The sequence below is a fragment of the Sus scrofa genome, chromosome 14 (genome assembly GCF_054392235.1).
Source record: "Sus scrofa isolate SSC_HxYL_T2T_F1_AM1 chromosome 14, Sscrofa_HxYL_maternal_Yorkshire_Landrace_v2.0, whole genome shotgun sequence".
NCBI classification, from domain to species: Eukaryota; Metazoa; Chordata; class Mammalia; order Artiodactyla; family Suidae; genus Sus; species Sus scrofa.
The window spans coordinates 16,609,438-16,636,748 of NC_139396.1; the positions used below are offsets into that span (position 1 = coordinate 16,609,438).

The 27,311-nt window shown below is 49.9% G+C and overlaps 1 protein-coding gene and 1 long non-coding RNA gene across 4 annotated transcripts; one reads left to right on the top strand and one right to left on the bottom strand.

The window, feature by feature from the left end:
• Positions 1 to 1,708: 1,708 nt before the first annotated feature.
• LOC146396357 (uncharacterized) lies at positions 1,709 to 6,325 on the bottom strand. The gene is made up of 2 exons (XR_014827712.1): positions 6,173 to 6,325; positions 1,709 to 4,794 (listed from the first exon to the last, which is right to left on the bottom strand). It is a non-coding gene; the product is annotated as an uncharacterized LOC146396357 (long non-coding RNA).
• A 12,337-nt stretch (positions 6,326 to 18,662) lies between these two features.
• LOC146396358 (cyclin-dependent kinase 20-like) lies at positions 18,663 to 27,031 on the top strand. 3 transcript variants are annotated; one of them, XR_014827713.1, is made up of 9 exons: positions 18,663 to 18,966; positions 19,321 to 19,434; positions 22,286 to 22,474; positions 22,695 to 22,816; positions 23,011 to 23,073; positions 23,372 to 23,455; positions 23,790 to 23,913; positions 24,277 to 24,432; positions 25,796 to 27,031. XR_014827713.1 is itself a non-coding variant. In XM_084996785.1 (8 exons), exons 3-8 carry the CDS (start codon positions 22,346 to 22,348, stop codon positions 25,991 to 25,993), a joined length of 792 nt encoding a protein of 263 aa, XP_084852911.1. In that variant the 5' UTR covers positions 18,663 to 18,966; positions 19,280 to 19,434; positions 22,286 to 22,345; the 3' UTR covers positions 25,994 to 27,031. The 3 variants fall into 3 exon arrangements, 2 of the variants coding, with proteins under 2 accessions (XP_084852911.1, XP_084852910.1); XM_084996785.1 differs by lacking the exon at positions 23,372 to 23,455 and having other exon boundaries at positions 19,280 to 19,434; XM_084996784.1 differs by lacking the exon at positions 23,372 to 23,455.
• The last annotated feature ends 280 nt before the right edge of the window (positions 27,032 to 27,311 follow it).

Consider the following 27,311-nt stretch of genomic DNA (forward strand, 5'->3'; position numbering starts at 1 on the left):
TGGGGAGGCAGGATGGCAGCAGGCAGGTTGGCGATTTCTAAAAGGGAGACAAGCCACTTGGAACATGTATGTAGCCAGTGATCTCTTACTATTCAATTTTATAACAAAACTTGCTAACTTCAACCAAAAGAGGTGAATCATTTGAAATGGGGAAAAGATTAAATTTTAGAAAATTTGTAAGAAATGACATCTTGTGGAGTTCCCACGGGGGTGCAGCAGGTTATGGATGTGGCATTTCCACAGTTTCAGCTTAGGTGGGATTCAGTCCCTAGCCTGTTTCTCTATGCTGCAGGTACAGCCAAAAAAAAACCCAGAAAACCTGACATTTCATTGTACTCATGCCTACAGAATCTAGGCAGAGAGGCTGTTTTCACAACTAGACAATTAATTGTTATTCCTAAGCCATTCATTCCTTAACAGTTCTAATCTTTTATATGTATTAATCTCTCTTTAAGAAACATAAGAATCTTGCCAATACCTACGGTTTTATCAATGAACCCATTTTATCAACTGTCAGTGCCATGGCTATACATGTAAGAAATCTAAAATATATATGTGTGTATTGCATATCCCGAGTTTGCTATTTTTCTGTCTTTTGCTTCTTAGGGCTGCACCTACAGCATAGGGGAGTTCCCAGGCTATGGATCTAGTCAGAGCTGCAGCTGCTGATCACAGCCACAGCAATGAGGTATCCAAGCCATGTCTATGACTTACACCAGAGCTCACGGCAATGCTGGATGTCTGACACATTTAGTGAGGCCAGGGATCAACCCTGCATCCTCATGGATACCAGTCAGATTTGTTTCCACTGTGCCACAACAGGAACTCCTTGGGTTTGCTATTTTTCATATCACACTCTCCCTACCTCAATCAATCCAATGGTGCTGTGGGGTGATCAGTCTTGACACAGACACCTTTCCTGGGTTCCCCTCAGAGAGCCCTGTTCTGGACCCCATACCCACTTCAGCCACCCCTCTCTCCACACTCCTTTCTACAGTGAGCTGCTCTAGGCCCCACCGGACAGCTGCTAACATACTCTACATGGATGAAACATCGCAGTAGGTTATGTGACAGCAGGTTATCTGGTAGAGCTGCATGAACCAGAGGGACTCAACTCTTGGCCAAGCTCAGGCTGCACACACCCCAAACACTTTGCTTCCTGATAGCAGTGCCTTTCAAACAAGATTCTTACTCAAGTCCCAGAGAATAATGCAGACATGGGTGCTAGCTGCATGTACATTTCATAAGAAAGGACTTATGATCTTAGACTAAATCTAATCACACATTCTAAAATTCATCAACCAATAAATGAATCATCTGGGGGACATCTACAGTACAAATACTTTCATCTCAGTCTTTCAGAGGTTTCTTTAAATAGTTTTGGAATTTATTTGACCAGGGGGAGGGGTTGGTCAGGGGATTTAGAAAGACCCCATCACACATTCCCCATCGGACAACAATGTCCTGGAAGGCAGCAACAATGGCTTCCTGCCACCAGCACAAGAGCAACAAGACTAGGGTCAACTCTGCCCCCCTGAAAACATGCCCAGTAACTGGTAGAGTGTATTTATGCTCCAAAAATATGAGACTTCCTCCCCCAGTACGAGGATACTCTAAGAATCACTCACAGAGCCCCATCCTCTCAGTTTACAATGAAGAAACAATGGCTGGAAGAAGTGGAGTCATTGGACCAAGGTCACCCAGTAGCTTGGAGTCCAAGTAAATACATTTATTTAGCAAACAAGGGTCTGGAAACCAGTGCAGTAAAGTCCTCATCATCAGAGTGATTTTATTATTCCTCAGCCAGCCAGCCATATATTTGTTCTATTAAACTTTCACCACACAGCCTTGGCTTTAATATTGTCACATGCATTCCTCTTCTCTCCCCAGAAGAGTGATGCTCTTTGAGGCACAAGATTCCCTCCAAATTCCATGTTAACAGTCCAGGAGAGCCTGGCTCTGCTGGGTGAGGAAGGACCACCACCTGACTGAGCGCTGCTGGTGGCAGCAAGCCAGCTGAGCAATGCCTCAGGTCCTGAGTGGACTCACTGGGAAGGCTGGTCTTGGCACTCATCAGGGGCTGTCGCAGCAGCTGCATGTCTGTCATATCCACATTAGGTGTCCAGGGCTGATTGAGGGGCCAGAGTGTGGGAGGAGGCTGAGTGCTGGCTGTATAATTAAGACCTAGGAGAGGTACAGAACAACACCCACACTCTCACTTCAACCCTGGGAGAAAGCCTGAGACCAAAGTGAACCATGAAGGTCAAGGGTGGATGCTGCAGGAATAAGGGGATAAAGCTCTGTCTTCCTCATTGAGCACCCTTGCTGGGTAGATCTCTCCTCTGGGACTGTGACCCTCTCTCTGTAAACCAAACTGTCACCAGTCTGAGGTCTTATGTGAAGATGGATCTTCCACATATCAAATTAGGTTTTAGGCTTAACAAGAGTCTTCTTGGCACATACTTAGTGGGATGACATTAGTGATGGGGGCCAAAATCCTGCTGTAAGCCATGGTGCTCCATGGCCTGCAGGGTCTTTTGGTGGGGGAGAACTGTGGTCCAGTGACTGCAGGGGCCTACTTGCCATGGGCAGAGACCCAGGATGTCAGTCATCACACTTGTGTTTCATCAGAGGGGTCACGTGCTTCATGGTAGGCGAACCAGGAAGGAGCATGTGCCAGGAGCTAGGATGCAAGGGCAAGGCTGTCTGAGAACCTCAGTTTTTGACCGCAGCTGCATTTTCCATGGGCCACATGCTGTTGGAACTAGACTTTGGTGCAAGGAAGTTTAGAGGGTTTCTCCATGGTGGGAGCTGTGTTCTCTCCTGATGGCACTCTGCCCATGCCAGCCTTGTGGTGTGAAGACAGAATGAGGATTGGGTGGGCTCAGTTTCTCAGCTGTGAAACCTGCATAAAAGGAGCTGAACCTCAGATATTCACGCTTATGGACTGTCAGTGAGACCATGCTCCTTGCCTCTGATCCTTTCCTTCTTCCTCATCCTATTTCTTCACCAGTGAGCCTGAAAAGTAGGCATAGATATAGGAATGGAGGATGGAGGCTCCAGCCCAGCAGCACAGTGGTGCTGACCAGTGAGGCATGGAAGTCCTCATGTGTTGCCAAGGCTCATCGTCCAGCATAGATGCAGGCAAAGCCCAGTGAAGATTTCAAAGTCAAGAGGAGAGTGTACTCAGAAGGCTGTGCCTGGACATCTCTGACTCTAGAATGAAGCTTCTCAGAGGCAGAGGGGAAACCAACCAGTCAGTTGGTTAGAGAAAAGCCATTAGCTCTGCCACTTAAACTAACAAACTTACAAATTACCTGACAGGCTTTGGGACAACACAAGGAATCCTCAGAAGACTAGGGTCAACTTCCTAGCAAGTTTTGTTCTAACAAGAGGGGGAGGAATCCCTGTTATTTTCGCAAATAGCTGGGAGAGGAGGAACAAGCCAAGTGAAAAGGCAGATGAGGCTGGCAGCCACGGGCAATCTTCAAAAAATTCCTGGGAGAAACCCAGGGGGAGAGAGGAAGCTGTTGATGGGAGGTTCTGTTCCTGGTGGGGGTGGGGGGTTGCTGTTCTGCTGCAGAACTTGGAAAGCTGAGTCAAGTCATGGTGCTTGATTTAGCTTGGCTTGGTCTTTCTCAGGTCGAGCATTTGACAGGCACCTGCAGAGCTCTCTCTGGACCCCAGAGAGCTCAGACTACAAATCATCATTACCAAAAGGTTCACAGCTTAGGGTAAGAAATGAGAAGGGACTAGGTCCATCTTCAGCAGATGAAGAAACCAGGAGGCACGCTTTTCCGCACAGAAGCCAAAGACAGCAGCCTTAAAATGTCTTGGGCCAGTTTGAAGAATTATAGGGAAAAGAGCAATGGTTGTAAGGAAAGCAGGGCCCTCAATTTTGTTTGGAAGTTGCTTATTATAATTGCGGATTCCATCATCATCTGGGGTGTGGGAACCCTTGAGAATAGAAAAGGGGATTTCGGAAGTTTTAACGCACAGCCTATACATGGTGAAGAGATAGGAAATGCCATGAAACCTGAAGGTGCCACCAATGCAAGTTACACACTTGTTAGCTGACAGTGGGGCTTTGGATGCCATTTTTCAGGGCGAAAGGCAGTCTGTCTAAAGGGTAGAAGGTGTCCCTAGAACATAGAAACTCTGTGTCACAACCCATTGACCGGAGACAGCTTTTAATTGACCATGGATGTTTGAGGCTAGAGTCTGGTGAAATTATGCACTTTTAATGGCAACTTGGAGGAGCTGAACCAGGATATGTGCTGCTCTTTTCTCTCTTTGACTCCTTGTCCATCGTCCTCCTCTACACACTGCAAGCCTTCTGCCATTCTGTAACTGGTGACAACCGTGCAGATTTAAACTGCAAGAGAAGCATCAGGCTCTGCAAACTCCGCATTTCCAAAATCGCTGTTTGGACTGTAAGCTGACCAAATAGGCACATTTAGGATTTGGGCTCCTGTTTCCCAGCCAGAAATGCAGGCCTGGGAAAAGATGCTTCTCTATCTTGACACAAAGCTTTGTCTTGACAATTCATTGGAGCATTGAGAAAATGGAACACAGAAGTCTCAGAGATGGTGCAGCCCAATTTGGAAGCACTGGGAGGCTCCACATCCATTCCGGGGAAAATGAATTATGCTGCAGGTTCCGAAGAAGATCCTGACATTATCAGGAGCCGCTCTCACTAGGGCCCTCTGGTCAGGACCAGCCAGAGAAAGAAAAAGGAGGAGAGAAGAGATGCTTTTCAGGTATCTTAGGTCTTGAGTTGATGATGGGAGGGAGCTGGGTGAGAAATTTTACAAAGTTATAACACATTGTTACGATCCCTCACCTCGTCAGCTACTTGACAAGGACAATATCCCTTCAGGAAAATAAGAAATAAAATGGAAAGTGGCCTCAAGATGAAATTACCTGAAGCAATAGCCTGATATGTCACAGAGTGTTGGGAGCAACATTAAAAAGGCATTTGTAACTGGCCACCTCCATGGCTCCAGGTGGAAGCTGATGCAGGCCTTCTCAGTCCCAGGGCTTTTGTGAGAGTTGGCCCCTCATGACCACTCTTGGAAAGCCAGGCCTGGGACGCTGGGGACCCCACCAGGGAAAAATTCCTTTTAAAGAGTCACAGCCCCTCTAACATGGACATTCTAGCAAGAGTCACGTCTGGGCAGAGGGTCAGAGGCATTCACACCTGTGAGACGACGAAGGAGGAGCCCAGCACCAAAGGGGGCTGGAAGTTGGCGACTGTCACCACAATAATCTAATTATTACTCTGCTCCTGTCCCCTCCTGAATAACTTTTTTATTGAAGTAGAGTTGATTTCCAATGTTGTGTGTCAGGTGTGCAGAAAAGTGATTCCATTATACCCCTGCATGTGTATATCTAGTCTTTTCCAGATTCGTTTCCATTACAGGTTTGTACAAGATGCTGATAGGTTGTCTATTTGATATTTAGTAGTGCTGATACCGTCCTCAATCTACCATAACTGGGCCCATCTGAATGACACCCAACGCCCCTCCTTCCTGAAGGCTTTCCTCTCAAGCTGGATGCCTGTCAAGATTCCTGCGCTGTGTGACAGCCCTCTCACTGCTGGCCCTGCAGTCAGCCCCTTCTCCACTTCCTCTAGCTGTCCTCCCACCTCATCACCATCCACCCCGCCTTATTCCCACCTCATTACCGACCTCCCACTTCATCACAGCTGTCACCATCCCATCGTCACCCTCCTCCTTCACCCCATCCTCCCACCTCACCGCAGATCTCCTAACCACCCTCTCAGCTCAACTCCACCATCCTCCCACCTCATCTCCGTACTCCCACCTCATCGCTGTCCTCCCCACTTCATCACTGGCATCCTCCCACCTCACCCCCCCATCTCATCACAAACCTCCCACTCACCACCACCCTCCCATCTCATCGCCATCCTCCCACCTCATCACCATCCTCCAGATCTCACCACCACCCTCACATCTCATCTCCGTCGTCCCCACCGCCCCCTCACTCCCTCAGCACCACCACCTGCTCCCCACTGGCTCTTCTGATGCCCTGGACTCCTCTGCGCCCCCCTCAGGCCTCCTTCTTCTCAGCAGTTCAACTGTCACCTACAAAGCCCATTAACAATTCCCTGCTCATAAAAGTACAGTCTGGGAAATAAAGCAAAGTCTACCTTTTCTTTTCCTTTGTGCTTGGCCGGGTTTCAGTTGCTTGCAGGGCGCAGTGCAGAGACACCACGCCTGCACTGCAGACCCCAGTTAGGGAAGCAGCTGCGCCAGCCGTTAAAAAACTAACGGTTCCTGAGGAAACTAAGAGCAACACCGCCATTCAAGATGGCAGCGGACTGTGAACTCGGCTGGGCCTGGGATTGGGTGTGAGCCGTGTGCCCCCGCCTCCCGCGGCCTGCCGAGGCCCCGCCCCCCGGGCACAGGGCCTGCCAAGGCCCAGCTCCCCCGGCACAGGGCCTGCCGAGGCCCCGCCTCCCTGACACGCGGCCTGCCCAGGACCCCCTGTCCGCGCGCTGCCTGTCGAAGCCCCGCCTCCCCGCGCGCTGCCTGCCGAGGCCCCGCCCCCCTGGAAACGGCCTGCCGAGGCCCCGCCTCCCCCGCTCGGCCGGCAGAAGCCGCGCCACCCCAGTCACAAAGCCTGCCGAGGCCACGCCCCCCGGCAGAGGGCCTGCCGAGGCCCCGCCCACCTGGCACAGGGCCTGCCCCACCTGTCAGCGCGCGACCTGCCGAAGCCCCGCCTTCCCGCGCGCGGCCTGCCGAGGCTCCGCCTCCCTGACACGCGGCCTGCCAAGGACGCCCTGTCCGCGCGCTGCCTGTGGAAGCACCGCCTCCCCGCGCGTGGCCTGCTGAGGCCCCGCCCCCCAGGAAAAGGCCTGCCGAGCCCCCGCCTCACCCGCTCAGCCTGAAGAAGCCGCGCCCCCCAGTCACATAGCCTATCGAGGCCCCGCCCCCCTGGCAGAGGGCCTGCCTAGGCCCCGCGCCCCGGCATCTGGCCTGCAGAGGCTTCTCCTCCCTGGCACGCGGCCTGCCGAGGCCCCGCCCCCCCACGTGCGCGGCCTGCAGAAGCCTTGCCCACCTGGCACGTCGCCTGCAGAGGCGCCCCCCCCCGCCCCCCGCTTCTGCGCGCGTCCCGCAGAAGCCGCGCCCCCCAGTCCACAGCCTGCCGAGGCCCCGCCCCCCCAGGACCCGTCCTGCCGAGGCCCCGCCCCCCGGCACATGGACTGCCGAGGCCCCTCCTCCCTGGCACGTGGCCTGCCGAGGCCCCCCCCATGTCAGCGCGCGGCCTACCGAAGTCCCGCCTCCCCGCGCGCTGCCCGCCGAGGCCCCGCCCCCCCAGGACAAGGCCTGCCAAAGCCCTGCCTCTCCGCACGGCCTACCGAGGGGGGTTCCCCCCCCAGCCCCGCACAGGGCCTGCTAAGGCCCCGTCTTCCCGCGTGTGGCCTTCCGAGGCTGCCCCCCACCCCCCGCCACCCCATGCTGCCTGCAGAGGCTTTACGCCCCCCGCCGAGCCCCAGTTCGCCTGCCTTGGCACCTCGCCCCCCCCATGGACTGAGGAGACACTGTGAAGCTCCCAGGCCTGCCTGGCTGCAGAGTGCGTGCTTGGAGCTCATAGCCCCCTGTCTTCGGATGATGGAGAATGCTTTCCTTTCCTTCCCTGGGTGGGAACCACGGGCAGGTGGACCCTTGATGCGGCCCAACTGGAAAGTGTCAGGAGCACAACTTCCACCTGGTCTCTATGCCTACTGCTGGAAGCTACCGAGTCCAGCTCCCTTGGCCCATCCCCAGCTCTACCTGCAGTGGTTACCCTCTGCTCCCCGCTGCTGGCCGGGTCCCACCTAGGCCACCATCCCGGGGCCTCTGGCTGCTCACAGTCCCTCCCTGCACCTGCTCCCTCCAGGCCTCTTCTACGTTGTCCTCTGTCCCCCACAACCACACTGTTCCCACCCCTCCCTCACTGGTCCCCAGCTTCGGTCTCATCCACTCAGGTGTCCTTTCCTCCTCCTGGTCCCTCTCTGGAGCACACTGCCAGGTCCACCAGCAACACTCGGTCCCCATCTCTTGTTTGTTTTCTCTTTTCTCCACTAGAATGTAAGCCCCAAGCAGGGATTTTACTCTCCTTTCCTCTTTGCTGTGTTCCCAGTACCTCGAATAGTGTCTGGCGTGAGCTGAATGCTCCATAAACACTTGGTGAGTGAAAGGTGATGTGATGTGACAAGACAGTCCTGATTGGGAGAGGAGAGAAAGGTGACCAGTGGTGAGCAGTCCTCAGGGAAGTGCTGACCCTTTCATGAGTGGGATGTTGGTGACAAGGTAACCAACTTGGGCAGAAGACTCAGAAAGGTAGAGAGGGTGCCCAGGAGCTGAACAGAAGGAATGATGTGTTTACATTCAGACTCTCCCTGAGGAGTAGATGGGAATGTTTTGATTGCTCACCAGAGAGTCAAAGGGCATCTAAAGAAATTGCTGACAATTTTGCTAAGTACAGTGCTTTTCGCTTGGTAGATGCACAAGGCAACTAACATATATAGCAGCTACCAGCTTAAAAGCAATACTACCAGAATTATATAAAACTATATTTGAAAGTTTCTTTTAATAACATCTTGGGTGTATTTTTTTAAAGTCTAATTTTGTTCTGCACAAGGGTTGAGGTGTTGGTTCCTAGTAAAATAAGTCTACATCCTCAATGTCTTTATTCCCATATACTAGATCTTATAACTACACTGGAGCTAAAAATTGCAAAACATAATTTCCACATTTGGCCGATAAAATCTAATGTACATTTAGAGTGTTATACTTTGCAAAGCCAAAGGAAAAGAATGTAGGTTATGGGACCTGGATACTTGGATTTGAAGAGTGTATCCGACATCCTAGCCATTCTGAACCTTGGTTTCATCAACTGAAAAATGGGAATCCTGTTGTGTTATCCAGTATAATTTTAGTGACTAACAGCGTGTGCTACGTGTAGTACATGCTCCAGAGTGCTGCTAACAACCTATACTTTCTCAGTTACTAAAATCCCAAACAAAACGGCCTACCTAATCTTGATGCTATTAAACAATTTTTAGGGGTTGTGATGCTATCACAACTCAAAAATTCTTTTAACTCTGAAAACCCAAAACATTCATAAAAACCATCCAAAAAGTTTTTATGCAAATGAGTCAGCTTTGAAGTGGAGAAGATATAAAGCACATATTGCATTATCTCCTGAATACTTTCATAAAGAACAGGGCTCCTGGAGTTCCCAACGTGGCTCAGTGGAAGTGAATCTGACTAGCATAGCTGAGGACACAAGTTGGGTTCCTGACCTCCCTCCGTGGGTTAAGGTTCCAGCATTGCTGTGAGCTGTGGTGTAGGCTGCAGATGTGGCTTGCATCCCTCATTGCCGTGGCTGTGGTGTAGGATGGTGGCTACAGCTCTGATGCAACCCCTAGCCTGGGAACCTCCATATACCACGGATGCAGCCCTAAGGGGGGGAAAAAAAAAACAGACAAGAACAGGATTTCTGAAATGGCATGCAAGTACCTTGTAACACAATTCCATCCGAGTTTCTCAGAATTACATTATTAATTCTTTTTTTTCAAAAAGGACTTTAGAACCATAGGATTTCCCTAAACAAATGACCTTGTTCTACAGATGAGGACGTGAAGAGCAACTCCTCCCTGGTTGTACAGGCAAGACCTGGCACAGTCTCTAGACTGCTAATTCATTCCTTTGTCATCTGCATGATGGCTGGGGCAGCCAGTAAACCAGACAAAAAGAAAGCCATGGAAGAGAGACAGGCCAATAATATCTTTCAGATGAGCCTTGCCCACCTCCAGTCTCCTGACGCAAGCATTTCCATATTGCAGATCTTCCCACACGTGGCTCACCCACCAGCTGTGGATAACTGCCCTGAACATGGGGCCCTGGCTCACCCTCCACATCTGCACAGCCTAAAAAGATAACAGGTCATGCACCTGGAGAAAGCATCACTCCAACACACACTGTAGGTGCCTTGCGAGGAGGATAAAAGCCAGGGCTTGAGGAGCCAGGGAGTGGGGAGCTCATTCCCAGAGTGCTCAGAAGAAGGAAGTGCTCAAGGGACAGGAAGTGTACAGTATGTTCTGGCTGGCAGAGGTCTGCCCTGGCTTCCACATGGTTCACCACTGGATCTTCCATCAGGTGGGAAGATGTTATTGATTTTATATATATACACATACAGTTGGTTCTCATTAGTCACAGATTCCATATCAGAGAATTCACCTATTCACTAAAAATGTATTTGTCACCCCAAGTCAGGGCTTGGGGTGCTTTTGCTCATATGTGGACACACACAGAGAAGAGAAAAATTCATCTACCTACAAATGCATTTCCAGCTAAGGCTGAACAAAGCGAAACTCTGCCTTCCGGTTTCCACTCATACTGTAAGGAAATGCCCCTTCTCTGGTCTATTTAGTGCCACATTTCCCCACAGTTTTGTGGTGTGTGTGTGTGATTTAACTCTTTCAAATGGCCCCCATGTTTGGTGCTGAAGTGTTGTCTAGGACTTTATGGGGGGAAGTACATTGGTTAGATACATTTTGTTTACACATAGGATTACAGTGCAATTGGCTGTGAGTTCAGTGCCAATGAAACAACAGTGTATATTAAACAAGGTGTCTTTAAACAGAAACACACATAAAATAAGCTTTTGTATTTATCAAGAGACAAAAAAGTGTGACCAGAGGCTGGCAGGAACCTAACCCTGAATTTCCCATGGGCACAGTGGTTCAGTGTTCACTGATTCCATGTTTGTGGTGACTACAGACCCCAACCACATGACAATGAGGACTGAATAGGTATGTATATACCCATGCACTCATACATAGATATGCACTCATCCATGTCCGTGTAATGATACAAACACGCATGGGGGCATATGGCATGTGGCTCCAGTCATGGTTTCATGAAGAGACTGTCATGGTTCTATAACCTATATTGTGAAAGCAGGAAATTTCAGGAGACGAAAGTGAAAAAAGAAATGCACCAAGACTCTGTGCATAAACCATTCATCAGTGGCCTGAATCCAGGATAAGACATGAATGAGATGGGCCATTCCACATGGCTTTGCAGGGAGATTTTATATCTTCCTGATAACAACTCTGACTCCATCAGGCCTGTGAGAGTTCCAGCACACAAGCGATTTTAATGCACCTAGATGGTAATACTTTTCCCCAAATTTCAATATTCTAAATATTTTAAGAGTCACAAATTATTTGCTCCCAAACAGTTTATATGAACAAACTTTCAACAGTAATGATCTAAGCAAAATGTGCATCCCATGGGCATGACATAAAAAAAGAGGCTTTTCCAATTGTCAACCTTTTGAAGCAGCATTATCATCCTTGCAGTTCCCATAGCAACATGTTCCATTGCTTGGGTGACAGTGATCTTGTGCTAAACTAACTTGGAAAACAAACGGACATTTCCTCCTGAGTGTCCTCACATCTCACAGTTGCCTCCAAGCCATAGAGGGTTGATGTACCCAGTGCAGCTTCGTGAAGAGTTATGAGGACATTTCATAAACAAGTTTCCAGGATTTGGCCTGTTAAAGCAGTTTTCAACTTCAAGAGCTTTCCAACACGAACCACATCGCCCTTTGTGTTATGCCATGGAGATTGTCCCAGCTGCAGAACAGATGCCAAGGGAAGACATGCCATCTTGGGTGGATTTGCAGCAGTTCCACAAAGGACCTGAGGGAGAGGGTGGGATGGAAGATGCCCAGTCCTACCGTCACCAACTCAGGCAGCAGGAGCCACTCTGGTAAAAGTGGATGAGATGCAGCAACCATGAAAGGCCAGTTTCTCCTTCCACAAACCACGTGGGAGAACCAAAATGCAGGATGGTACTCCCATGTTGGTTTCATCCTATCCATATTTTCATGAGTATGGAATCTCATAAGGGAAGGTCTCATACATGCACAGGGGTGGAAGAGATAGTTATAGGAGTGGAGGGGCTATTTCAAAGTACATTTTAGCCCAGAAACCTAGAAAGGACTCCATGCTTTCTCCCAATGCCTCTCACAACTGGTTTGTTTGAATGACACATGTAGTCAGGACATTTCTTGAGAAAAAGTGGAATGTAGAGAATGGAATGTCAGTCAGTGGATTTGCAGGCACAGACACACTGTCCTAGTGCATATTTTTCTCCTGAAATAATCAAATATAATTTAGGCACTTTATAATTAACCCAAAGGGGGCTTTTAACAAAGAGCACAGAGCTCTAAGTTGAAAACGTACACTTGCAGAGTGTGTCCACAGCCAACTTTGTTTTTCAAAAGGAAAATGTGTCCTCTCACTGCTTGAATTCAACCAGAAGTGTGTGAACCAGGCTTAGAGAAGGAGGCCTGGCCTCTCAGGTCCCTGAGATAGTGTAAGGCTGAGTCCTATGGGAGAAGACAGGGTCTCATCTCTCAAATTGTAATGGTTAGAGAAGCCAACTGGTGGACTTTTAAATAATTATAAAGAAAAGAGAAATAATTTGAGAATAAGGCAAGAAACTATAATGAAATCCTAAAACCTGATAGAGACCATACAGTCCATGTGAAGGCTAGAATGAGTAGTTCCAAATCACAGAGGGCTAAAGAAGGCGGGGAGCCTTCTCACACCTGCTAGAACTTGTCACACTTCAGGCTATGTTTTCTCTGCAGAGGAGAAGTAGCAATACTACAGGACCGAGGAAGGTGGAAGGCACCTCCCCTTCCTAGTACCGAGTACTGTGACTTCCTCCTTGATTTCTGTTTCCAGTGACTCAGCCAGTCCTAAAAGGCTCCTGCATACTGAGTGCCCAAGACATTGCAAATAAAATCAGAGGCCATGGTGGTGCATCACTGGGCCTCAGGGTCCAGTGTGCTAGCTTTTGCTTCCCTAAAAGCCAAGATCATTGCTACGAGCCTAGGTCATTGCCACAAGCATACTTCAAAGCTTCTTCAGCATTCTTGCCTCTTCAATACCTCGCTCAGTCTGTCTATTCAGACACTATTCAGCGACACAAGACCTGAGCCATACCTTTGACATACACCACAGCTCACGGCAACACTGGATCCCCCACCCAGTGAGCAAGGCCAGGGATAGAACCCGAATCCTCATGGATACTAGCTGGATTTGGTTCTGCTGTGCCACAATGGGAACTCCCTGAAACCCAGGTTTATATCCTGTTAGATTCTCATTCCTACTCTTTTTCTCTTGGTATGCATTCATGTTCATATTCTCCCTCTCTCTCTCTCAAAAAAAAAAAAAAGAAAGAAAAAAAAAGTAGTTCCCATCATGGCTCAGTGGTTAACAAATCTGGCCAACATCCATGAGGACACAGGTGCAAGCCCTGAGCTTGTTCAGTGGGTTAAGGATCCAGTGTTGCCATGAGCTGTGTTGTAGGTCTCAGATGTGGCTTTGATCCTGCATTGCTGTGGCTGTGGTGTGAGCTGGCAGGTATAGGTGCCATTCGACCCCTAGCCTGAGAACCTCCATATGCTGTGAGTGCAGCCTAGGGAAAAAAAACAAAAAACAAAAAAAACAACCACAACAAACAAAAATATATATATACTTTCTGTTTAAAATATATATATTTTAGGGCCTCTAGGAAGTTCCCAGGCTAGGGGTTGAATCGGAGCTGCAGCTGCCAGCCTATGCCACAGCCACAGCAACAGCAATGCTGGATCCCAGCCACAATGGCAACCCATGCTGCAGCTTGCAGTGATGCTACATTTTGATCCTTAATCCACTGAGCAAGGCCAGGGATAGATCCCACATCTTCATGGACCCTGTCGGGTTCTTAACCACTGAGCCAATTTAAAGTATGGAATTCCTGAAGTCCGTACTTTAAAATCCATACTTTTTATTCAAACTTCCTTAGTTTTCACCTCATGTGTTTTTTCTGTTCTAGTATTCCATCTATGATACCAAGTTACTTTTAGTTGTCATGCCTCCTTAGGCCCCTCTTGGGCTGTGACAATTTCTCAGACACCTTGTTTTTGATGACCTTGACAGTTTTGAGGATGCTGGTCACTTAGTTTGTAGAATGTCCCCCGCTTGGAATATGCCTGATGTTTCTTCATGATTAGATGTAGTTTATGGACTTTGGGGAGAAGATCACAGAGGTAAAGTGCCATTCTCTTCACATATCAATGATACACATACTCTAGGAAGGACTTAGCACTTGTGTTGTTGACCTTGACTCCTGTTAGATTTTTCCACTGTTTTTTTATTCCCTTTCTATATTGTCCTTTTTAACAATAAGACATGATAATCAGTCTACAGTTAAAAGCAGGAAATTGTGCTGCACGTCCTGAGAACAGAGCACCTACATATGTTATTTGGAATTCTGTACAAAATATTTTTATTATTCCTTATTGATTGTCTGAATGATTGATTTAGATGATTGTCTGAATGATTGATTGATTGATTGATTAATAGGGATTCATAGCTATTTATTTTATACTTTGGGTTATAAACCAATACTATATTACTTATTTTCTTGGTCAAATTGCTTCACTTTGGCCATTGGAAGCTCTTTCAGTTGGCCCATGTACACCTCATTTTTTTTTTAGTAGTTTCTGACTTTCTGTTTTAAATATTGTTTGCAAATACATTGAGAACCACTTCAAATACCACAGTAGTTTTTTGTTTTGAAACATCAAACATCATTTTTAAAACCTCAGTGGAGGAGTTCCCGTTGTGGCACAGTGGTTAACGAATATGACTAGGAACCATGAGGTTGTGGGTTCGATCCCTGGCCTTGCTCATGTGCCTTAAGGATCTGGCATTGCTGTGAGCTGTGGTGTAGGTTACAGATGTGGCTCAGCTCTGGCATTGCTGTGGCTCTTGCAACGGCCAGTGACTATAGCTCTCATTTGACCTGTAGCCTGGGAATCTCCATACACCACGGGAAGCAGCCCTAGAAAAGGCAAAAAGACAAAAAAAAAAAAAAAAAAAAAAAAAAAAAAGAAAAAAAAAAGAAAAAACTCAGTGGAGAATAATTTTATCCTCATCAAATACCAACACTGGATATTCCTCTTTTTCACTTATGACAGCCCATGTTTCTTTCTATTATCATTCCCCTTCTGTCTCAAGAAGATCCTTTAGGAATTTTCAGATTAGATCCACTGGCAGCAAATTCACTCGGTTTTCCTTCATCTGAGAAAATCTCTTTTCACTTTCATTCCTGAAGGATATTCTCACTGGATATACAATTCTGTTAACAGTTCCTTTCTCTTAGCACTTAAAAAATGGTGTGCTATTTCCTTCTGGCCTCCATGGCTTCTAACAAGAAATCACAGGAATTAGAGATATTTTGCCCCAGTAAGCAATGTGGCATCTCTGTATGGATACTTTTTTTTAATTTTATTTTTTAACTTTTAATTTTTTTTTGTCTTTTCTAGGGCTGCATGCGCAGCATATGGAGGTTCCCAGGCTGGGGGGGCCAAATCAGACCTACAGCTGCTGGCCTACACAGCAGCCACAGAAATGCCACATCCGAACCATGTCTGTGACCTACACCACAGCTCAGGGCAATACCAGATCCTCATCCCACTGAGGTAGGCCAGGGATTGAACCCGAAACCTCATGGTTCTTAGTCAGATTCGTTTCCACTGCATCACGATGGGAACTCCTCACACAGCTTCTTGAATCTGCAGATTATGCTTTTTCTCAAATTTGTGAAGCTTTCAGCTTTTTGTCAGCCCTGATCTCATCCTCCTCTCCTAAATATTAGATATACTGTTGTTGTCCTACCAGCCCTTCAGATTCTGTTTCCTTCTTTAAAGTTTAATTGTGGGAAAGAACACATATAAAATTTACCATCTGAACCATTTCCAAGTATTCAGTTTAGTAGTGTGAAGTGTATTTACAGTGTTGTGCAACCAATATCCAGAACTTTTCATTTTGTAAAACTGAAACCCAATACCCATTAAACAGCATCCCATTTCCTCCTCTCCTTAGCCCCAGCAACCATCAGTTAACTTCTCTCAATATGAATTTGACTTCTCTACACACCTTATATAAGTGAAATCACACGCTTTTTTTTTTTTTTTTTTTGTGACTGGCTTGTTTCAGTTAGCATAATATCCTAAAGGTTCATTCATACTGTAGCATGTGTCAGATTTTTCTTCCTTTTTAAGAATGAATAGGGAGTTCCCTTTGTGGCTCAGTGGTAACAAACCTGACAAGTATCCACGAGAACTCAAGTTTGATCCCTGGCCTTGATCAGTGGGTTAGTATCCAGCATTGCTGGGAGCTGTGGCATAGGCCAGCAGTGCAGCTCTGATTCGACGCCTAGTCTGGGAACTTCCAGATGCCACAGGTCTTTTGCCTAAAAAGACAAAACAAACAAACAAAAAAACAAAGACCAAAACAACCCACCAAGCATAATGAGTAATATTCCACTGCATGGATATACTGCATTTTTTTAGTCATTTATCTGTCTGTGGACACTTGCGTTGCTTCCTTATTCTGCCTGTTGTGAACAGTGCGATTATGAATATTGATGTGCAAATATCTCTTCAAGACCCTGCTGTTAATTCTTTTGGAAATTTCTCATTGTGGAGCAGCAGAAACAAATCTGATTAGTATCCATGAGGATGCAGGTTTGATCTCTGGCCTTGCTCAGTGGGTCCAGGATCCAGCATTGCCATGAGCTTCGGTATAGGTCACAGATGCGGCTTGAGTCCCTTGTTGCTATGGCTGTGGCCAGCAGCTGTAGCTTTATTTTGACCCCTAGCCTGGGAACTTCCATATGCTGCAGGTGAGGCCCTAAAAAGAAAAAAAAAAAAAAGGAATTAATAAATTTTACAGTTCACATTTCAAAGACTACAAAGAGGTCCAGTGAAAAGTTGTCCTTCTATTCTGTCCCCAATCCTAGCCCCTCCACCAGGTAACTACAATCATGAAATCTCGAGTATTTTTTCCAGACATATTATGATGCATAAACAAGTATTATTTATATTGTTTTCTTTTTACACAGCTAGTGGCACTCTATGCTCTATTTTGCATCTTGCCTTTTTTTTTTTGGCTGTGCATACAGCATATGGAGCTCCCTGGCCAGGGATCAAATCCACGCCTGAGCAACAACCTAATCCACTGCAGTGACAATGCCTGATCCTAACACGCTGTGTCACAAAAGAACTCCTCGTCTTACCTTTTTTAACTTAATAATATATCTTAGACATCTTTCTATTACTATACATTAAAGAGCATCCTTGGGGAGTTCCTGTTCTTGCTCAGCAGTAACAAACCCGACTAGTATCCATGAGGACTCCGGTTTGATCCCTGGCCTGGTTCAGTGGGTCAAGGGTCCAGTGTTGCTGTGACTGTGGCATAGGGAACTTCCACATGATGTGGCTGCAGTCCTAAAAAAAAAAAAAAAAAAAAAAAAAAAAAGCACGCCTGTTCTTTTTTTGAGGTAGTATGGTTTTCTATTTGATAGGTATATCAAAATTTAGACAGTCTCTTATGGATGGACATCTATGGTGCTTCCAATCTTTTGCTATTTAAACTATGATTCAATGAATAACTTTGCCATGTCATTTTTTTTTTTTTTTGTCCTTTTCTGGGGTCACTCCCACAGCATATGGAGGTTCCCAGGCTAGGGGTCAAGTCAGAACTGTAGCCACCAGCCTACACCAGAGTCACAGCAACTCGGGATCCAAGCCGAGTCTGCGTCTTACACCACAGCTCACTGGCAATGCTGGATCCTCAACCCACTAAGCAAGGCCAGGGATCGAACCTGCAACCTCATGGTTCCTAGTCGGATTGGTTAGCCACTGTGCCACGACGGGAACTCCTGCTATGTCATTTAATACATGTGCAATGTGTTAGGTGGGGGAATTTCTCAAAGTGACCTTGCTTGGTCTAAGGGGATATGCATTTATAGTTTGATCAGCATTGCCAAATCACACTCCCATCAGCAATATATGAACGCTCCTATATATATATTTCCACAGCATGGCCAATGCATTGTTAGATATTGAACCAATGATAGGTGGAAAATTGTAGATTATTTTGCATTTACCTTATTGTGTATGAGACTGAGCACTTTCTCAGAAGTTTAAAAGCTACTTGTATATTTTGTCAACATCCTTGGTACATACTTCTTAAAAATCACTCAGCTGCAAATTCCTCCAAATGCTTCCTCAGGAGAAGCCCTCAGACTTGGACTTTCTGGGTCAGAATTTGCATTTTTAAAAATCTTTCTCCACAAATTGCCTGTTGATCCTCCTGCCAGGACACAGACCCGAGACATCTCCCTTCAGTCACCATTGGCTCTGTGTCTCATAGGTGGGAAATGACACCTCTATGTTCTCAGAGGTGGCGGCTGGAACCTCTAAGCCTGCTCAGGGAGGTGGAGGGGCAGGCCCCGCCTTCAGCCCCACCCCCGTCACCTTTAGCCCCTCCCCGTTACCTTCAGCCAACAACCCCCCCCCCCCCGGCCAGCTCCCTGTCCCTGCCCCGCCCGCTGAGCAGCTCCACCCTCCCGCCTATGCAGCCCCGCCCCACCTGCTGCCCGGCCTTGCCCCGGGGCTGCATGGCCCCGCCCCGTGCGTGCTCTGGCGTCACTCGTCATGTGATGCTCGCGCAGGGTTGAGAAGGGGTGACAGTGACAGTTGCTGCGGTTGGTCCTTTGTGCACTCGTGTGACTCCCTTTGAGTGAAGCGCCCTGAGCCGTGATGGCGAGCGCCTAGGGGAAGGCGCAGACGAGCCCAGGGCCGCCTTCCCTCGCTGCGCTGGCCTCCCGGTCCCGGAGCGCGCCCGCGCCGTTGCTAGGCAGCCGCCTATGGGCGCAGAGGGCGGGGCAGGCTTACGAGGAAGGGTCCGGTTGCTTGTGCACGGGAGAGGTTGTGACGCTGGGGCGTAATAATGCCAGGCAGAGGGCCATGGAGCAGTACTGCATCTTGGGCCGCATAGGGGAGGGCGCTCATGGCATCGTCTTCAAGGCCAAGCACGTGGAGGTGAGCACCCAGTCCTTCCTTCGGTTCCTTTGAGATCTACCCTATGTTCGCACCCACGCATGGGCCATTGCTCCTGCCTCCCCTCAGCTTTTTGTGGCGTCCTCCTATCTCTTGCCCCCTTGGCGGGGTGGGGTGCGGCCAGCTGTCAGCGGTGCTTTTAGATGGCGAGTGTTCCCTGTGAGCTGGTGTGGTTATCTCTGAGCTGTTTTCCCAGCGCTGCGACTCCTGGCCCTGATATCCCTCCAGAATGGGGTAGGGGGTGCGTTCCACTCTCACGAGGGCCTCAAGCCTCGCATCCCATTCCTTTTCCCAGCCCGGGATGGGGTAGCAGTGTCTGCGTCCTGTCCCAAACAGACTGGAGAGATCGTGGCCCTCAAGAAGGTGGCCCTATGGCGGCTGGAGGATGGCATCCCCAACCAGGCCCTGCGGGAGATCAAGGCCCTGCAGGAGATTGAGGACAGTCAGTATGTGAGTAGGGCTGGTGCCCTGTGCTGGGGTTCCTGCCCTTATCCACTCACTTCCACCCTGGGGACTTGCTGTCGTTTGCTTCCTCACCCCTCACTACTCCCTTTCCTGTCCACTTGTTCACCCTTATTCCCCCCCAGTTATTTCATTCCTCACTCACTCCCTCTCTGTTCACCCACTTATTTCTTTGTGTACTTATTCATTTATTCACTAACATCCCTTTTTGCTCAAAACTTTTAATGAATTCTAATAATAAGGATAATTGCCACCCATTGAGCTCCCATTGTGTTCCGCAGGCTGGATTAGCAGCTTTATGTACATTGTCCTTCTTCTTCTTTTTTTTTTTTTTTTGGTCTTTTTAGGGCCACACCCACAGCATATGGTGGTTCTCAGGCTAGGGGTCTAATCAGAGCTGTAGCTGCCGGTCTACCACAGCCACAGCAACGTGGGACCTGAGCCCTGTCTGTGACCTACACCACAGCTCACAGCAACACCGGATCCTTAACCCACTGAGTGAGGCCAGGGATCTAACCTGCAACCTCATGGATCCTAGTCAGATTCGTTCCACTGAGCCATGATGGGAACTCCACATTGTCCTTCTGAGTTTTCTCCTCTGATTGGGGAATCAGTACATTTTAACTTTGGGGCCCCCATAGGCTCTGCCCTCTGCTGGGCACTGGTGACGAACACTGACCCTGACCCTGACCTGGCTCTCGAGACAGGACAGAGGCTGCAAGACCCTCCTGGCCTCGTTTGTGCTGTGATGGGCCCTGGAGGGGCTGTGGGTACAGGAGGAGAGACCACACCCTCCCAGCCTCATTCTCTCTGTGCACATCTCTCTTGACCGTGTCCTGAATAGAGAATGTGTGTAATTTCCTGGGGAATGCCAAGGGCAGGTCCACCCACCCAACAGTGGGTGATACTCTGGCTTGCTTCTTATCCTCTGGAGATGTTCGTGCTACATCAGTGCCAAAACCATATTATACAACTGCATGTGTCATCCTGGTTTTGTGCGAAAGTATTTTGTATACGCCTGTGCATATATGTCTGTATGTGCCATGTCTGTTGCTAAGTCTGGTGGAATATACTTGTGAGGTTGACAGTAGGTGATAGGATTCTTCTTTTGTGATTTTTTTTTTTTTTGCTTATGAGTTTGTGTATTATCTGAATGTTATGTGTTTGTCTCAATCTGTAAAGTGATTGTCTCCTACTCTCAAAATCAGAAAAGCAGTAATATGGCCATTCTCTCTCTCTCTTTTTTTTTTTCTTTTCTTCTGCTTTTTAGGGCTGCACCCGTAGCATATGGGGGTTCCCAGGCTAAGGGTCTAATCAGAGCTACAGCTGCCAGCCTACACCACAGCCACAGCAATGCCAGATCCAAGCCTCTTCTGCGAGCTACACCACAGCTCATGGCAACACCGGATCCTTAACCCACTGAGTGAGGCCTGGGATCAAACCTGCAACCTCATGGTTCCTAGTCAGATTTGTTAACCACTGAGCCATGATGGGAACTCCCCCCTTCTCATTTTTTGAGGAAGGTAAAAGGACTTGGCGGCAGCTTGTGCGTGGGAGAGGTAGAGGGCCCATGGGGTCCCGTGTCCTGTGCATCAGCAGGCCTGAAGGTTCTATCTTTAAAACACTCCAGATATCATTCTAGCCTTGCCCAGGCCATCTTCACCTCTCATCAGAATGACTTTGCCCCCCAAACCCCCTCCCTGACCCCACTCTACAGTCAAAATGTGTAGTTGAAGTTATCCACTCTCCGGCTTGAAAAGCCCCAGTGGCTTCTTTTCACTCCAAAAGAATTGTCACTGTCTGCTGTCACCCACCTCCAGTCTCTCTCTCTCTTTTTTTTATTTTTTTTTAGGGCCACACCTGGGGCATATGGAGGTCCCCAGGGGTCGAATTGGAGCTACAGCTGCTGGCCTATGCCAGAGCCACAGCAACGCCAGATCTGAGCCACGTCTGTGACCTACATCACAGCTCATGGCAATGCCGGATCCTTAACCCACTGAGCAAGGCCAGGGATCGAACCCACAACCTATGGTTCCTAGTCGGATTTCTTTCCCTTGCGCCAGGGTGAAAACTCTTCCAGTCTCTTTTTCTATTCATTCATCACTTAAGTTTCTCTTGCCTGACAAGTACATCTAGGCTCCAGGAGTACAGAGCAGCCTCCTTCCTGTTCTCGCCTCTGGAGCCCTGTGCTCACTGTCCCCCTGCCCAGAACTCCTTCCCAGATCCCTGCATAAGTGAGCCCAGCCCATCTCTTCTGTCTTCATCAGAACCTTCATCAAGATACCCCATAGATTTGTTCTTATGCCTGTCAGTCATTTGTCCCCCGAACTCCTTAAAGCCCATCAGGACCCCCTCGCTCTTGCTCCTGCTCACTGCTGTGCAGCCTGGCCCTTGTGACCTGTGGGCCCTCAGGAAGTATATGTGACATATCTCCTGCTGTCCCAGCACTGGGATATGTGATCACCAGTGCCTTCTCTTGGTTCTGGGAGTTAATGGCTGTAGAAGAAACAGGAGGAGACGTGTGTGTGTGTGTGTGTGTGTGTGTGTGTTTCCAGGTGATTTTCCAGTTCGTAGGCTGGGTGGGGGACCAGACACTGCCCTAAGTGGATTTTCTTAGACCTCCTTTCTCCTGCGCCTTTACTGGAGCATTAGAGTAGGGTCTTGCCTTCTGTTGGGAGAGGGGAGCACATGAGAGCACCCAGCTCCCTGATTCTAAGCTCAGATCTCCTGTCACCTTTTCTGCCTGGTCTTCTGTTGAGGCAAGAGCCGAGAGTTCCACAGAGGGTGTGAGCCACGTGAGTCTGGGGGCTGATGGTATGCCTCTCCCCCTCCCCCACAGGTTGTGCAATTGAAGGCTGTGTTCCCGCACAGTGCAGGCTTTGTGCTGGCCTTTGAGTACATGCTGTCAGATCTGGCTGAGGTGCTGCGCCACGCCCAGAGGCCACTGGCCCAGGCACAGGTCAAGAGCTATTTGCAGATGCTGCTCAAAGACGTCGCCTTCTGCCATGCCAACAACATTGTGCATCGGGTCAGTTCCAGCGTGGCCTGGGGTGGGACCTGGGGGACCATGATGTAGGGCATGCTTGGAGAGGGGACAAAGGGGGCAGGCCCATGTGTGAGTGGCCAGGGGTATAGCCCTGAAGGAGGTGCGGTCCTGGGCTGACCCGGGTGCTCAGCCTGCCCAGCTCTCTTATCCTGAGGTCCCATGGGGGCTCACAAGGAACCAATGCCTCTTTTTGTGCCCTCAGGACCTGAAACCAGCCAACTTGCTAATCAGCGCCTCGGGCCAGCTCAAGATAGCGGACTTTGGCCTGGCCCGGGTCTTTTCCTCAGATGGCAGCTGCCTCTACATGCACCAGGTGGCCACCAGGTAGGGAGGACCAGTTCCCAGGCAGGACCAGGCAATGGCCAGGCCCCAACCCTCCCACTGGGGTAGAGATGCTTCTGGACCTTCTGTTCAAACAGTGCTCCTGGAGCTGGTGTGGGGGCCAGGGTGACCTTCTGGGGCAGGCAGCTTCCTGACAGACCGGTGACCTGGCTCTGACCACTGCCATCCTCTCACAGGTGGTACCGAGCCCCTGAGCTCCTGTCTGGTGCCCACCAGTACAATCAGGGTGTTGACCTGTGGTGAGCCTCCTGTGGGCTGGGCAGGGGGTGGGTGCGGGTGCTCGAGTGATCTTTCCCACTGGGCATTGAGGTCTCCAGGCTATTAGGGGCTGTTCTCCTGCTGTGAGCTTAAACATACAGGGGTGCCCTGGGGGTGTCTTGCTTGGTTAGAGTATCTCTGAGGAGTTGGAGTCACTGTTCTTTTCCATGAGAGTTTTGAGCTGGGTGGGGGTCAGGTGGGATGAGAGTGGCTGTCCCAGGAGGAGGTCTCTGGGTGGAGGTTGGGGAGGTGGTCTGGCCATGGAACGTCTGCTTGCAGGGAGTGACACCCTGGAACACAGTGTCCCTGAGCTAGCCCAAGGCCTGGGGCCCTGGATGGGAAGGCCCTGAACAGTTCTCTACGGTAGGATGGTCTGTATTTGCTGAGACTGTGAGATTTGGGGGCCGTTTTGGAGGTCTTCCCTGGGATGGGAGGACAGGGTGTATGTCCAGAATGGGAGGCTCTGAGAGGTCTTAGGACTGCTGAGGGGTTGAGGCCTGAGAGCTGCAGAGGAAGGGGTATAAATTCTGCGTTCTAGACTTGAGGTCTTTCCCGGTTTGGGGGTCTGTATTCTTCACTCTGAAGCCTCTAGGCTACTTTGTGGGTGTTTTGACCCTGGTGTCAGGCGTGAGTGCTGGTGCGGGGAGATCTGTGGCTGTGCTGAGGTCTCTGAGATGTTTGTGTTCTGTATCTGCAGGGCCGTGGGATGCATCCTGGGGGAGCTGTTGAACGGGTCCCCCCTTTTCCCAGGGGAGAATGACATCGAACAGCTTTGCTGTGTGCTTCGCATCTTGAGCACCCCCAGCCCTCAAGTCTGGCCGGTTTGTAGGGCCCTATGGAGGGGAGGGGTGGGACAGGTATCCTCTGTCCCCCCAAGAGCTAGTGAGTCCCCTGGCCCACACCTTCTCTCCTGTAGCCCCACAACTCCCTGACCTCCCATTCTCTGTCCTGGCTCAGCTCAGGGGCTCCTCCTGCCCTGCTGGAGGCAGGAGAGCTGGTCCGTGTCCCATCCCCTGTCTTTTCCAACCTGTCCCTGGCACTCACACAGCTGGGCACAGAGTGGGCTCCTGAGAAGTGGAGGAAGGACTGAAGGACGGATTGAGTGCGTGATGACAGAGTGACCTGGTACAAGCAGGGGCTTGGCAGGGCGGGTACCAGCCCTAATGGGCCTGCTTCTCCTCCAGGAGATCACAGAGCTGCCTGACTACAACAAGATCTCCTTCAAGGAGCAGGCACACGTACCCTTGGAGGAGGTGCTGCCCGATGCCTCTCCCCAGGCCTTGGACCTGCTGGGGCGGTTCCTCCTCTACCCTCCACTCCAGCGCATTGCAGCCTCCCAGGTAGGCGACACCTAGTGCCCTGAGCCTCCTCGTTCGTGCTCATGTGACCCAGCAGGTTGAGGTCCCCCAGAACCTGTGATGGGCTCGGACAGAACCCCCGGAGCCAGTGCAGGAGGGTGTGGAGCAGCTGAGCCTCTCCTGAGCAGACCCCAGAGGGGCTGTGGTGGCCAGGGGTGGCCCATTAGAAGGGCATGCCCACATTGCAGAAGAGCACATCTTCAGGTTATTGGTGACTCACCTCTTCATGCCTTTATTCCTTCAATAAGTATTTACTCAGCATCTGGCACACGCCAGGCATTGTCCTGGGCCCTGGTGCAGAGTGAACAGACAGACGTAGCTCGTGTCTGTGGGATGTCCAGCCTGTGGTGAGGCAGGGCAGCCAGTCTGTGACAGCCCTGAAGAGTGATGTTGGGACTGACTTTGGGGTCATGTAAGGCTTCCTGGAGAAGGATCAGTTTAAGCACAGGGAGCTGTTTCCCCAAGAGAAATAATGAACAGAGGCCTGGAGAGGAGAACCCAGGACAGGTGGATTGTGGCTGGAAGGCAGGGGAGGAGGGCAGGGCCACCTGCCAATGGCAGGGATGGCATCAGAGCCTCTATCGGGTGTACCTGTCCTCCCCTCCTTGCCCTTGGCACTCATACCTTGGTGAGTTCCCATGTCAGCAGTGCCTTCAGAGTGTACTGAGGCCAACCGACCCCTTCTCAGCTCCCTGCTGCTGTCCCAAGTCTAAGTCACCCCCCCGCCCCCACCCCATGGTAAGCTTCCCCTCCTGCCCATTCCCCTGGCGGAGAGGGGGATCTTGTCCAGGGAGGCTGTCACACCCTCCCCTGCAGGGCCCTCCTGTGGCTCCCTCTCAGAGGAGAAACTCAGGTCCTTGTGACCCTCAGGCATCACACACTAGGGGCCATCCCCTTGGTGACCCTGGCAGCTTCCATTCCACTTGCTCTGGGGCCCCTCCATGTCCCTGGGCCTCACTCATTCATCCTTCAGGTCTCTTCTCAAGCGCCACTTCCCGGGGGCTTCCCCTGCCCATCTTCAGGTCTGCAGCCTCTCCGCTGTTCCTCTTTCCTCCTCACTGTCCACCCCCCACAGCACTCATCATCCAATGTGCTCTTTCTCCTACTACTTTATATGATTTATTCCCCTACTCCTCTTTGCTCTGTTTGCTGCTGCATCCTGGGTCCCTGGAGCAGTGCTTGGGCAGCAAGCACTCAGAGGCTTGGAGTCAGCTGCACTGATGAGCAGAGGGAGGAAGGCCTCTTCAGGGCAATGTTGACATCTCCCCCTCAAAGGGAAGTGAGCTGAAGCTGGGATGGGGAGGTGACTGGTTTCCTTTTGCTGTCCCTTGCTTGCTGCCTTCAGGCCCTCCTGCACCAGTACTTCTTCACAGCTCCCCTGCCGGCCCACCCCTCGGAGCTGCCGATTCCCCACCGCCCAGAGGGACCTACCCCCAAGGCCCACCCAGGACCCCCCCACGTCCATGACTTCCACGTGGACCAGCCTCTGGAGGAGTCGCTGTTGAACCCGGAGCTGATTCGGCCCTTCATCCTGGAGGGCTGAGATGCTAGGCCAGGCCCCGCCAGCGTGCTCCCCACCAGAACCACCCAGGCCTCTTGTTCCCCAGCTCTGGCCTGATTCAGCCACAGGCTGTACCTGGTCCTGCTCTCAGCTGGGTGATGAGGACATCCAGCCCCAGCAGAGGGCACCTGCGGCCTGCGCTGTCAGCTGCCGTCTGTGTGCTGCTGACAGGTCCATCCAAGGAGGCAGTGAGTGCTGCTGCTGTGTCTGCCACCATGCTGCTTCTCTAGCTGCCACCTTCTTGGTCAGAGACGGCCTCGGTAGAGCCATCTGGGGGAGCACTGAGTGTGAGATGTCAGAAACACAAGTGGGGAGGAAAGTGTGGTTTGATTTTGTTCTCAGAGACATTAAGCACTAGTTCAATTCTGAGATTTAGGATAAAACCCAAATAGTCCTACCTGATGTGTACCCCTCTTCAGCTCCTGTTGAGGGATGTGCCTGAGGTAGCATGGTCTCCTGGCCCTTGCTTGTCTCTGGTCACTTGGAAAGTAGCCCCATTCATGGCCGCCTTAGTCTTGGGGATTTTCTAGGTGCTTCATGTCTTGGAGCTCCCACTTGAAGGTGAGATGACAGAAGTCAAGGCCCAGGGATGGCTCAAATTGGGGACCCAATAAGTGACCCTCCACATTTTTTTTTCTTTTTCAGGGCCAAACCTGTGGCATATGAAAGTTCCCAGGCGAGGGGCAAATCAGAGCTACAGCTACACCACAGCCACAGCAACACCAGATCTGAGCCTTATCTGCAACCTACACCACAGCTCATGGCAACATCAAATCCCCAACCCTCCAAGCAAGGTCAGGGATTGAACCCACATCCTCATGGATCCTAGTTGGGTTTGTTAATAACCACTGAGCCACGAGGTGAACTCCGTGACCCTCCACATCTTAATCTGGTTACATCACCCTCAGGATAAGCATGAGCCAGGACCACACAGGCCACCTCCTTACTCAGACACCAGGCAAATAGGACAGACATTCCTGAAAATCATTTGTTAATTCAGTAAATCCAGTACAATCCGAACTGGCTCTTCTTTTTCTTATTTAATAATTTGGTAAGCCAATTCTGAAATATATGCAGAAATGAAAGGGTTAAGAGGGGGAGGCAGAAGCAGAAGAAAAGGAGAAAGATGAAAGGACTTAGCGTATCATATCCCAAGACTCAGGGCTGTAATAAATAAGAAGTGTGGAATCAGCTCACAGATATACAAAAGCAGACAAATGGAGAAACTTAGCAATCTTTTAGTTTAAAACATTCATTTTGTTCCCATGTGGATAAACTCCTCTGAGCACAGAGTTCACAG